At 33.4% G+C, this 14,412-nt stretch overlaps 1 protein-coding gene across 2 annotated transcripts in view; it reads left to right on the forward strand.

Annotated features, from left to right (window-relative positions):
- The window catches only part of unc-13, a 110,030-nt gene that overhangs the window by 38,781 nt on the left and 56,837 nt on the right, over positions 1-14,412 (forward strand). For both annotated transcript variants that reach the window (XM_065364265.1, XM_065364266.1), the window contains exon 11: positions 2,678-4,216. In XM_065364265.1, the coding sequence (XP_065220337.1) occupies positions 2,678-4,216 (1,539 nt within the window). The remainder of the gene's footprint in view (positions 1-2,677; positions 4,217-14,412) is intronic.

The following is a 14,412-nucleotide window of genomic DNA, read 5'->3' on the forward strand; positions in this document are numbered from 1 at the left end:
AATGAAAAATATCTTACAAGATAGTAGTCAAAAGTGAATGAATTCTTGTTTCGTGCGTTGGCTCCACTCGCCTTCGGCTCGTTCCGCCAATCTTCGCACTCGACAAGAAATCATTCACTTTCGTCTACTGTGTTGTAATATACTATTTTACTCTCCATTCAAAAAAATACTTTTCATAGTAGGATTTCTCACCCTTAAGGAAATAATCCACTTTTTTAATAATTGAAATTCTAAAAAATTTCAAATATGAAAGAAGATCAATCGTTTTTAACTCGGCGATGCTGAGCCCGAATGTGGACTTATTTTTTCAACCCGTTTTCTCTGACCACTCCCCCTCCCGTCTTCCCTCTTTTCTCCTCAATACCCTTTCACTCAGGGATGTGACACAAAATTTGAAGAAAAAAAAACGAAAACTAAAACAAAAAAAATTGGAAACGTTCCTATGTAGTTTTTAAAATTTTTTTTTATAAGAATGAGAATGTGAAATTCTGAAATTCCTTCTGCATTTCTTTGACTAAGTACATCTTTTCGGTGGTAGATAATTTTTTATTTTCAATTATTTTCTTCGATCTTCGAAGATTTAGATATCTCTTTCAACGTAAAATCAAAATTTAAGAATGATAGTTGAAAAGTAACTTACAGAAAGGAAATTGAAAATCAAAAATGAAAAACTCAAAACGAAATAACAAAATTGAAAAAAAAACAGAAAAGAAAAAAAACAAAAACAAAAACAAAATCTGAAGACTAAAAAATGAAAAAAAAAACAAAAAAAAAAAGAAGAAGAAACGAAACGTAGAACGAAACCCCAAGAAACATTTGGTTTTCACAACTCCGTTTTCATTTTCATTTTTTTCATGAAGTTTTCAACCCGAAAAGTAAATTTTTCATAATTTAATGAAGCGAATTTCTCTATTTGCTGCCGTTCTGGAGCCTCCAGCACGATTTTAAATTTCTCCAGAAGGCATTGAAATCAATTTGGGAATTTTGGGCTGCTAAAAATCTAGTTTTGTGCATCAAACTCGATCCTTTTGAGGTTTGACAAATTTTCGTCGTTTTAGCTAATTTCCGGTTTTTTGAAAATTTTTTTTCATTTTTTCTCCTTATCTGGACGTCTGCCTGGAAATCGATCCAAATGTAAGTAAACTCGTTAAACAGGTCGAGATTAAGCCACATATCAGATTTTTAGCTACCTGAATGAGTGTCCGCTACTTGCGGAGAAATTCAAAAATTCCAGAGAAATCGAAAATCGTTCTGAAGATTCCAGAACTACTCTAAATTGTGAAATTTGGATGCGGAAGCTTGGTTTTAGACAAGAAACAATCACATGGACAAATTTTCAACAATTTTCCTACGAATATAAAATTTTTGATTTTTTGAATTAACGAGATGTATACCTGGAAATTCGCTCATATTAAGTTTGTTAAACGAACGTAGAAAAGACTACTACTCAATTTTTAGCTGCCCAAATTATTTCCAAGCGTTTTGGGGAAATTCAAAAATTCTAGGGAGAAATTAAAAATTCTGGAAGAATCAAAAATCGCACTGGAGGCTCCAAATAGCCCGGAAATGGAGAAATTCGGCTGGGGGAGTTGATATTACATTCAGGATTAAAATCATTTTTATAGTAAGTAAAGATATTAAAAAAAAAAAAAAATGAATCAATGAAAGTACTTAATTAAATTTAGGACTTTCAAAAACTCGCCAAAAACTGAGAAATCAATTTGGGCTCCTGAAATTTTATTTATCATGATGTTGGTAATTTTTCATGTTGCAGGATTTTTTGAATGCTTGGAATTTTGGACTCAAAAAACAATGCGTAAAAAAATGTCTCAATTTCAATGTTTCAGCTGATATTTCATCTGCAGTTGATGGTATCAAAAATTTGATGAAAGCTTAGGGATGGAAAATTTTATTTTTTACAACTTCGATTCTCATAAATTTTTCTCAAACATGTTCATGTTTCAGGTAAAATGCCATAACATTCAAATAATAAGAAGTCTCTTTTCTTTTACCGACCTATAATTGACCTATTCTTTTCATCATCTTACCTCCTCTTCACACTTTTCACTATAATTTTCAAAGTCACAAACGCGATGGAAACCTAGATGCTTTTTTCCAATCTTTAAAATTTTCTAGGAAAGTAAAATGAAATGCGAGGAAATTTTAAAAATGGGTTTGAATTTTTCTATTGAACAAATGAAAGATTTATTGACACATTTTCTGCCATTTTTTCCATTATTTTGAAAATTTTGGAAATTGTGCGACGATTTTTTTTATCGTGTTTTTTGTTTACGTTTTTTCTCAGCATTTTTGTAACATCATACTACTCATCAAATCTTTCTTTCCTTCTCATCTCTCAAATAAATTACACAGTCCTTTCTTAAAAAATTTTAGAACTTCAAAAGTATGGCTCGATGCTCGAATTCCTTGTAAAATCAAAAACAGATTTTTTATGTTTTTCCGTATTTTGCATTAAATTCTAAATCCGTTTCTGAAGTTGTTTGCTGCCGTCACGTCGCGTCGTCGTGAATTTTATAAACATTTTTTTTTCTATCTTTGACCTTATTACCTATACCTACCTATTTCTTATTTTAATATCTAAAAATAGCGAGTTTTAATTCATTCTATAAGGAAGTTTTACGTCATACGAATAAAATTTGTGTTTGACATTTTGCAGATGTACAATCACGATGGCAGCTACGAAGACGACGAGCTAGAAGAAGACGAGGTAGACGACGAAGTGGACGACGAAGCGGACGATGGCGGGTACTACGAAAACAGCTACGGTTACGTTCAATCTCCTCCGACGAGTAAACGCATGCTGCCCAGTATACCTTCGTACGATTCGCCGACGACGCCTAGCGTGAAGAAGCAACAACCGGCGCTGCCACCGTCGTCGTCGTCGTCGACGACGTTGCAGAATTACCACAAAAATAATTATCATTACGACCAATATAAAGATAAAAACGGCGATACGTATATGCCGCGAGTGCCTTCCATATATATCGACTCGCCGACGCTGTCGCCTTGTTTGTCGGCCAGTAAGAGCACGTCGTTCGACTATCGAGATCAGCATAGCGACGATTCGGCCTCCATTTATCAATATTCTGATAATTCAATGACTGCACAACGTAACGAAAAGACTTATTGTAAAACTAATTCGATACATAGGTATAGAAGAACCAACGAAACTAGCGATAATAATTTTACTAGAATTAACGCCGCAGATGACTTTTGTAGTAACGAAGACGACGCCGAAGAATACGGCGACTACGTTAACGACGAAGGGACCTATTCCAACGATTATTACGATTACGAAGACGATTACGTGGCTCCTCCTAGCGGTAAAGTCGACGATAGAACGAACGAGATTGTAGACAGAAACGACGACGATATAAACAACAATCAACTAAATAGTAGACGATCATCGGCGCGAAGTTACGTAAAGAAATTAATCTCGTCTCCGTTCGAAAAAGAAGAAAATACCGCCACCGAACCGTACGAAACGAATCGTAAAGATATGTTTCAAACGAGAACCAAAACGTCGCCATTGATCAGACAATCAAACAGCTTCAGCGAGCATTTCGAATGGACTTACAACGAGATCCCCGAAGACGATTACGAAACCTACGAAACAGCAGCCCAGCCTTTAGCTACCCAAGAACCCGAACCCGTCACCTCCGCTATGCTCAACGGGTTCACTAAACCGTCTTTCTACAATAACCCTATCGATAGTATACTCGAAGAAGAGTACAACGAAGACGACGATGTGACGTTAGTATCGCCTGTAAATTCATCGAGCTTATCGCCTCGTTCGATGAATTACCTTAGTCAAGAAAAGGATAACGATACGCATGAAACTTACGACAAGGAAAATTCACTCGAAAGCTACCACGAAGACGGTAAAACGTCGCCTACCTCCGAAATAGATCAATTCAACGACTCGTCCATGGCTGACCACACCGTCGACTCGTATCATTCGTCCTATCCTCAGCACAAGTCTTCGATCGGTGAGACCAACTCGTTACCAAATGATAATTCGCTCATCGAGGAGGAAAACGAAAACGATAACTTTGTCATGGATAAGCTAGAAATCGTACCACCCGAACCGAGAAAATCATCCCTGCAGAAAGAAGAAAATACCGCCGAAATGAGACGTATGAGAGCGAGAAATCGATGGCATAACGCTTATAATAAAATCGTCCATCAGTTAAATGTAAGTATACCAGAGGTAGGTTGTAGATATTAGAGTTAAATAAGTGATATTCCATCGAACTACGAGTGTAAGTATGATCCCTCTCTACCTACCCATGTACTTCTTATTTCCTTTCTCGTTAATCTGTCCGATTTTGGAAACTTGCAGTCGCGATGGTGTGGTTATCAATACATCGAATCAATTTGTATCGTCATAATGTTGCTAACTTACTCTGGTTTGAAGCTCGATAAATTGTTCGATTCTTATGATTGATTTTCGTTTTGTTCTTCGACATACCTGGCTAATGGGAAAATCCAAATCAATCATTGCTCGATTAATCAAATATCCCATCGAGCCAACGAAGAACACTATGTCGGTCAGCAGAATAGGACGTTACAGAATACGAAAAATTATACATCGATTTGTCATTTCGATCTAGAAATATGAGTTTGTTCTGCAATTCCTCCCCCTCCCGCCATCACTAAATAGGGGGAAACATTTTTCTATTATGATTGAAAATTCTTATGAAAAAAAAATCAAAGCTGCTATTTCTCACAAGTATAATTGGATTTGGCCACTTGTTCGATGATTTCCTATTTTCTAAAAGTTCTATATTTTGTATTAAAAATTTATATCATTTTTTCAGAGTGGGAAGTGGGAGAAACTACCAAGCTGATTCTTTCATTTTTTATCCCCATTCTTTTTTTTTCAGATAAGAAAAGTTAAATTACAAGTAGATAAAATGTAATGCATTTATCAATACTTATTGTAAAGATTTGTACCTACTTCTTTTTCTGTTGAAAATGAAATTGAAAAATTAAAGAGGGCAAAATTAATCGATGACTCGACGTTTGTGTGAATGCATCAACTCAATTTACGAATGATCAAGAAGTTTTTTTTTCACTCTAGACTGTAAAACTTCTTTTAAGAGACAATTTACGTTTAAAGAAAAAAAAAATGAAGTCACTAGCATCATAAAAAAAAATCAGTTTAAGTAAGTAAACAATAATAATACTTGAAGTATCACCATATTAACAACAATTTCATTCTCAAAAATAATTTCAAACTACTTTTTTCAAAAAAAAATTGAAATAAAATTTTTTACGTCTTATTTTTTTTTAATTTTTTAATTAGTCTAAGTATTTATGTACTGACCAAAAAATAAAATATTGAATAGTGATAGATGGGGAAGGGGGATGGTGTATGATTTTTACCATATTGTTTTGAAATTCGCATGCAATTTTTAAAACATCCTCTTCCCTTGATTTTCAAAAAAAGGAAAAAAAAAGTTGAAAACCTACACAGCTTTATTGTAATCTGCTTTTTTCTAATTTTTCTGAAGTTGGAAGGCCCATGGATAGTCTGCTGTTGAAATTCGTGATCCATTTTCCAGACATAATTTCACATTTTCAAGCACTTTGGGGCAATAAATTCAGTAACCAAACATGTGTTTTCTGGGTCTACTTACTTTTTGAAAATTGAAACTTATAAATAAAATTCTGAAGAAAACACTTTTGCAAAATTTTAATCATATCAGCCGATTCATTATTCTTATTTTACATTAATTCAAATATAAATATCTCAAATAAAAACGGAAATTTTGAGTTTTCCTTCTTTTATGCAGTTCTGATTTGATTTATTGAAATAAGATGGGGGGAAAAAATACAATTTTCTATACCCTACATATTTTAGTAGTCTTATAAAATGTTTTGATTTTTTTTTCAGAGAAAATTTGTGCCTTGAAATTGTACTTTTTTGATTAGTGATTTCGATTTTTGAAAGTTTTTTTTTAGACAATGCTTTGAAAATTGAATCATGTCTAAAAATTCCCAGCATCCATAGTGCTTTATATGCCCTACTGATTTTTTCATTTTTTCTGTGTAGATATCTTCATCTAAAATTTTTTTTAACGAGCTCACGTTTTCTGTTTTTTTTTTGTCGTGAATAAATTTTTCTTAAATGAAAAATCATCAAAATTTCTCGTTTTGTTTTTTTTTTTTTTTGGTTTCAAGAATTAAAAAAAATACTTAGGTAGATAGTGGTTATCTAATCGAAATTTCTTCTCAACTTTTTCAAACATTAGTTAACTTACGTATTTTGCAAACAATTGATTTTTTTAAATATTTGTAATAGTTGACCATTTTTAAAATAAATTTTGGCTTTGGTGATGATGCTTCTGAAATGACAAGTCGGTGTAATCTGTTTTCTGCTCTCTTATCTTTTCAAAATTTATTTTTACATTGTACCCTTTAACCTGTAAACTCGTCCTTGAGTATTGTATCAAAATAACCAAATTTTGGTATTTTCGAAACGTTTTTAAAGCACGAAAAATGACCCAGAAAAAAATCCATTAAAAATAAAATCAGCATTCCGAAACACATATCAAAACAAAGCTAACAGTAGGTAACCAACCTTGAAAAAAGATTATTATTAAATCTTGGTCTTTACAGCCAAAAAAAAAGAGTAGATACTGTCATGTAATGATCGAATATTTTCAACCGCTAAAAAATTTCGAGTATTTTTGCGTATTAAATATTTAAATCGACATCCTTAGACATTCAAATCGCCCCCATTATTTTATATTTATTTCCTCAAACCGAATAGCGGAATAAAAGACTGCCACTGTGACTGCGAGTACAATGTAAAATTCTAAGCCAAATAGAAAGAAAAAAAATTGATACCCACACCCTCGACGTCGCTGCTTCCAAAGTGTTGATAAATTAACTAGCATCGTCATTCCCCATTCGGCGTTAATTTATTCAAAATAAATCGAATGTATACAACCACAAAGGCGTGGTTTTTTGAAAAAAAAACCGCGCGGAACTGGCATTAAGTCGTTTTGATAATAATACGCGGAAACGAAGGAAGTTTTTTTTTTCTTTCTTGAAATGTTATTTCACAATTCCCATTTCTCGTTATCGTGGTCGTCGTTGTCGTTGTCGTTGTCGTAAACTGGGTATAGTCGAATTGACTTTGTATCGTGCATATTATAAATGGTGGTAATTTGACGTCGTTATTCATTTGTACGTATTACGTATGTGAAATAGTACCATGGCGAAGATACAACAACTTTAACCAGTTGTTAGTTTGCACGTGAAAGAGTGAGACAGTCTTGGGACAAGGTCGAGAAAATTATTATTACGTCCAACTTCGCCATCCTACGGTAATAGGTAGAGGTACAGTGTGTATAACCTGTCGCTGTCGCACTCGTAGTCGACATTTTAGATTACATAATCATCGTACATGTATCAAGATTGAACGCTTTCTCATCTATGAGATCGAAGCCGACCGACGTCGATAAAAAATTACAGAAAAATACAAATACTCGTATCACGTGTTTTATAATTTATTAGCTGGTAAGAATAGTCGATTCGTTTAATAAAAGTCAATTTACGACTGCAATTTTGTTTCTTGGTCAACTCGCAACTCGATGCTTGTTCATAGCTCCGAGAATCAAGCTGAGATCGAGATTTTTAATAATTTACGAATATATCTTTAACAGGCTCTCGTACGATTAACCTATCTCTATTCGATATCGTTAAATTACTACGTGCTGTGGACTGATTGGTTGCCCGAAGGGATATCTACGAAATTTGACGCGAACATAGTGCGTAAGCTTATTAAAATGGGAAATATAAGGGTTTTCGGATGAAAATTCATAACGTTCGACGACGTTGAAAGGATCGAATATTGCGATGAAGGCGACGACGCTTCTGCTTCTACGAATTAATTAAGGTTATCGAGAGGTTACGTATATTTTTTTCTGCCTGATGGTCTCCAGTTGGATTACCGTCATTACGACGCAATAAACGGCATGTGCTTTGGAATTTGTACCATTTTTGGTGTGAATTTTTCGTATTCGACTATTCGAAGGGTTGAGAAATTTGTAGATGGAAAATGGTCGTGAAATTCGACGATATATTGAATGATGAAGGTATTTTTTCGTTTCATTTTGTACAAGAAAGCTTATAGGTATACTTGGACTTACTTCATTATTCAAAATTATTGAAATTTTTTTTCTCTTGGATTCTTCTGAAATTTTTTTTCGCATCTCAGCTACCTCAGAATACTTTTTTGAGTTTATTTCATCAAACTTGTATTTCACTGTGGGATGAACTGTGAATGTTTATTCTGCAACTAATATCAACTCCAGAACCTTCTCTTCGCAGCAGTCCATGAGTGATTTAAATGAATCAAATTCGAATTTGTTCAGTTAGGTTCTTTAGAAATTATGTAGAAAGGTATTTCAAAAATAATGCTGCTTGATGAAATGCACTTTAAGAGAATTGAATTTTCATTAGCCCTACTTTTCAGCAATTTTTAAAAATTGAAACACGATTTTTTTTAATGAGGCAAAAGGCAAATCACTTGAAGGGAGTTTCAAATTTTTGGAAAATTTGGTAATTTTTTGAGATAATGGTCGGTGGAAATTACGAAATAAATCAAACAATGTTCAAAAAATTAGTTTCCTTATTTTTTCAGAAAATTTTGAAAACTAAAAAATCACCTCTCTTCAAATTCACCTGACTTTTGAGTATTTATTTACTCGTTTGAACTCCCCCTCACCTCTCCCCTCCACCAAGACCAAAAAATTGGCTATAGTTTATTGTGGAATTCTTACAACTCAGAACCTTTAACTTTGGTTATTCATGAACTACTGACCCCTCTCCCCTCTTCATCATCTGAAGGATATTTTTGAATAAACCAACGGAGGAGTATTTTTTTCGAAAATTCCAAATTCAAGAAATCCTCCTCCTTATAATTCAACTGATTGCTAAAAATATCCCCTCTCCTCCTCCTTCGCCTAAAAATTAACGTGGTTTGAGACATTTTCGAAACTCGAAACTTCAAACTATGGAAATCTTTGTAGCTCTCTCTCTCCTGATTTGTATTTTTGGGTGTCAGCTGTCAAGTAAATGTGTGAGTGAAAATACTAAAAGCTGTAATGGAATCTGGTGGTGATTTTTTTTCAATTTTATTATAAATTTTGGAAGAGAAACATTCCAATATAGAAAAAAATAAGTAACTAGTGGGATAATTGGAAGGAACGGGAAATTTTTAAATTCTTAATTTTTTATGACAAGATTTGCAGAAAAATAGAATAGAAAAGAATTACTAAGAAATTAGCTTGAGAATAATTAGAAAATTAGTAAAAAAAAATGATAAAAAAACTTGGAAAATCAGGAAAAACTCACTAGAAAAAATTGATGAAAAATTAAGAAAAAATAAAGAAAAATTGGTGATAACTGATAACAAAATAAGAAAAATTGAAAAAAACTGATAAAAACGAATGCAAAATTAGCATTTTAAAATCGTTGGGAAAAAACACTGAGAAAATGACTGAAAAATTGATACATGGAGAAATCATTGGAAAATTATAAAATTGATGTAAATAATTAGTCATTAGAAATTCAGTTTACGAATAATTAGAAAATTTTAGGAAAAAATTCACTGGAAATTCCATGAAAAAAATAATTTGGCAAATTACCCCAGCGACCAATATTAGCACAGTTTTTTTACAAGATCTTGAAAGTTGAGCATAATTTTTTTCAGAGTTTTTGAAAGTCACACATGATTACTCTATTGATCGATTTTTTCTCAAGATTTTAAGAAACCTGTGAAACATCTTCATCTTGAAGCCCAAACACTTCATTTTTGAAAAAAACAAAGAATCGTACAAAAAAATCAATAAAGAAAGAAAATTTGTAGAAAATAAAATTTTTTATTTTTTGAATGCTATCAAAATTTTTTTAAAGACTCTATTTTTGAAATATATATGTTGTGTACCAAGTCCGAAATTGTACAATTCGGGGTTGGTACAGCCAATTTTGTACCATCTCCGAAGTGTCCGGACCAAGTGTGAATATTATTTTTTCTTCGGACTTGGTTTGTACCATGCCCGGAGGGTCCGGACAAAGTGTTCGACTTGGTACAATTTGTGTTGTGCAAAGTCCGAAATATAGTTTAATAATGAATGAATTCGAATTTTACATCCCTTCATTCCATAAATATTGAACCAAATAAAAGGAAATTCAAAGGCGACTCTAAAATACACCACCAGCAAAATTTTCAGGTGCTGAAATTCATTTCTTGATTTTTGGGGAATTTTTAAAGATTCAAATATTGCTATGCTTACTTCTCAAGAAAAAAAATGAAAAGATCAAATTGAGGTATTACTAACTAAAATGCTGAAATTTGGTTTTTACTCTCTATTTTCAACTTCTCGAGTCGTTTGGTGGTGGTTTTAAACAGGGCTGTATTTACTCACAGGCAACACAGCTGCTTAAGGCAGCAATTTTCGGAGGTAGCAGATTTTAAAGCGTTTTCATCTCGATTTATGCGATTTTTTTTATACCTACTTGTAAATTGTGCATAGGTAAGTATTTAGAATAAAATTAAAATTTAGCATAAACCCGGATTAGCCATCGATCTGTATGACCTTTTCGATCGATTTTTTCAAACCCATTTTGTATCAGTTCAGACCCAAAAATTTTTTAATTTTTTAAAAAATATAACTGGAGAAATCAACTATTAACTCAGAAAATTGATAATATGGTACAAACCAAATTTCAGCCTTTCACGACAATTTGGTAAAGTTTTGACTTTGAAAAATCCATAAAAAAATGAATTTGGAATCTAAGTTTTAGTGCATAGTTTTCAAATGAGTAAGGTACAAAAATTTCACAACTCAAGAAGCTGAAAATAGAGAGTAAAAACTAAATTTCAGCATTTTAGTTAGTAATACCTCAATTTGATCTTTTCATTTTTTTTTCTTGAGAAGTGAGCATAGCAATATTTGAATCTTTAAAAATTCCCCAAAAATCAAGAAATGAATTTCAGCACCTGAAAATTTTGCTGGTGGTGTATTTTAGAGTCATCTTTGAATTTCCTTTTATTTGGTTCAATATTTATGGAATAAAGGGATGTAAAATTCGAATTCATTCATTATTAAACTATATTTCGGACTTTGCGCAACACAAATTGTACCAAGTCGAACACTTTGTCCGGACCCTCCGGGCATGGTACAAACCAAGTCCGATGAAAAAATAATATTCACGCTTGGTCCGGACACTTCGGAGATGGTACAAAATTAGCTGTACCAACCCCGAATTGTACAATTTCGGGCTTGGTACACAACATATACAACAAACATTGAAAAGTTTAACTTGAATTGCTAATTTATTGTAAAAAGTTGAAAGTTTGCAATTTCTTTGTCACAAAAAAGTCGACTTTTCAGATTTTGAAAGAAAATTAAGCTAAAACTGTAGTAAGTACAAAATACATATATTAATTTCATTATGGTGGGAGGGGGGAGAGAGGAAAAACGCTCAAACCAATTGAATGTAGAAAAAATATCTGTTTCTATAAAAATGTGATTTTCCAGGGACGAGTGTAAGAAAATTTTCAATCAACCCTCCCCCCTCCCCCATTCGCCCATACGAAACTTCGATCAACCCATTATCAACTCAAATTGATATGTATCAAAACCTAAAGTGGTTAAAAATTTAAAAATATCGCTCTTTCAATTTTTGAAATTTCACTCACACCAAAAATTTTAAAAATGCCTCTACACAAAAATAGCCCTTTAAAATAAACAACTCGAAAACGTACTTATGTACAACATTTTAGACGATAAATAAAGCCCCCCAAAAAAGGCCATCTCGACATTACAAAAGCCCTCATTCTCTCTTGAACTTAATTTATATCCACCATAAAACCGCAACAATCCCGTAAACATATCCCACAATTTAATTATATTTTGATAAAATTAATCCGAGCAGAAGCAAGGACAAGGACACCGAGCATTACAACAACAACCCTTGCCGTAATAAATAAAATAAAACTCCAAAATGGTAAAAAAAAAATACTCCTGCTGATACACGACGAGGATGAGTAGACAGACACATCGTAAATTCGTAACCTTAGGGAAGGGTAGGTAAAGGGAGGTAAACCAAGCTCGTTTTTTCTCGTCAAAAATTTCCTCGACGCGACGTCGGATTTGAAAATTTGATAAGTTTTTTTTTGGTTTTCTTTTGTTCAGTTCGTTTTTCATGAAAAAATGTATTCGTATACATACAGTTCAACACTACGAGTATATTGTACTGTACGCGATAAGTCGGGTATAATTTGTGTAATATTTCTTCGTCGATGGTGCGATTTCTTCAACATACCACTCGAGTATCTTTTCTGCTTACTGTGTAGCTTTTTTCATGGTTATATAGATACACTTTGTGCAGATGTCGAGAAGAAAAATAAGTGTAATTTTTCTCGATGCGGCAGGCCAAATGAATTTTATACACTCAGACGTCTTAAATAGAACGTAGGTAGTAGTTTTGAGATGTTCGATTCATTCAAAATTGTTATAGGCCACCAGCGGTAGTATTAATGCACGTCCATCTTGAAAAGCTCTTAACGTTATGGGTGTGGCGTATAGTATAGCTCAGTAGGTGCCTAAGGCAATACACAATGGAAAGAAGAAAATGTGAAAAAATTGTCGATAAATTTGGGCCCGTTGGTAGCAGAGTAGTCAGGATAGCTGAGACTGTGGAGATTGTACGTATGATACGAATACGAGTAACTACGATGAGACATCACATTAAACGTTCAACAGCTTGGAATTCCTCGCGAGTTTCTTATTATCCCTTTACATGACCTATTTCGTATTGAATAGGTTTCAAAGGGTGTATCTGGACTGGATGGCACAATAGAACGGTGAAATAAAATCAAACGAATTGCTATAGGCTGTAGAGGAAGTTTTTCCCCATTTAACCTGTAGGAGAAGGCGTAATTTATCACATATTAAATTTTCATTCTTGTACGAGGATTTTTTTTTGACGTCTAGTTTACCTCTTTTGGGAAATTTTTCGTTTTTTTTCTCGTACAAAGGAGATATTCTAACTAGCAGAATTTTTTTTGGACTGCACAAAGCTAAAAAAAGACTGCGAAAATTTAGTACTAGCCAAAATTTTACGTGCTTTAATGTAGGGGAGAAAAAAATGGTTCAAATGGGAATTCGACTGCAAATTCGTTTTCAGAGGGTTCGATTCATATGAATACGACACCCATATTGGCGACTTTATTTTTCATCAAAATAACCCTGGAGGAGGGGAGGGGAGGGGACCCGGGAGATTAGGGCCTTACTTAGAAATTTTCTGTTCGCACCAGAATGAAATGATTTTATAAAATCAATGGAACACGTCTTTGGACTAAAAAAATTCCATTATTATTTTGATCCTCCATTACAAAATGGTGACTCAAAATTTTTAAAAGGGCAGAACCCCCCCTCTCCCCCCTAAAAATTGCCCAATTTTTTTCCTGAATTGGTTTTGTTCTTTGGATTTTCCAAAACGCATCTAAAAAAACGCCAAATTTTCTATCAGCATTTGGTGAAAAATGAGAAAATTAAGAAAAAAAACACGTTTTAGACCCTCCCCCCTCCCTTCAATACTTGCTCTAGGGGTCCAAAATTTTCATCACATTTTTTTCTTATCATGGTTGACCTTTTAGGGTAGGAGCGGTAAATACCTGTTTCAAGGGCCAAATCATCATACTTAACCGTGGGCCATGTCCAAGATTACAAACACGTAAAAAATCAAAATCTCCCAAAATTAACCTAGAAAGTTGAAATTTGGTATGCACTCCATTTTCAACCTCCCAAATCGATTAGGAACAGTTTTCGAACTGTTTTGAGCTGTTCTAAAAATTTCGCAAAATTTCGCCCAATGAAGTTGAAACACCAAAGTTTAACTTTCATACCCTAATTTCGACATGCTGATTTTATTTGAGATTATAGTTTCAAGCTATTCTGATGACTCCAGTCAAATTTTGGAAATTCCATATTTTCAAAAAGTGCCATTAAAAACTGTCCAAATCAAGTCCAACGCGTATAAACACAATTGGGAATTGTTATTGACGACCCTTTTGACCCTTCATACACCATTTTTATGAAATCAGTTTTGGCCTGTTTGGAGATTTCATCGTTTGTACGAGCTAAAGTTGATTTGAACGTTTTTTATGGCACTTTTTAAAATTCTAAAATTTTTAAAATACCTACAGCTGGAGGTTTTCTAAACGGCTTGAAACAACTTTCAATCGACTCAGCATGTCGAAATTGGGGCATGAAGTAAATTTTAGTTTTTCAGTTTCATTATGTCAAATTTTGTTGCGGATTTTCAATTTTCAAAAATCAGAACTGCTCAAAATTGTTCCAAACTATT

The sequence above is a fragment of the Planococcus citri genome, chromosome 4, assembly GCF_950023065.1.
Source record: "Planococcus citri chromosome 4, ihPlaCitr1.1, whole genome shotgun sequence".
Lineage (NCBI taxonomy): Eukaryota > Metazoa > Arthropoda > Insecta > Hemiptera > Pseudococcidae > Planococcus > Planococcus citri.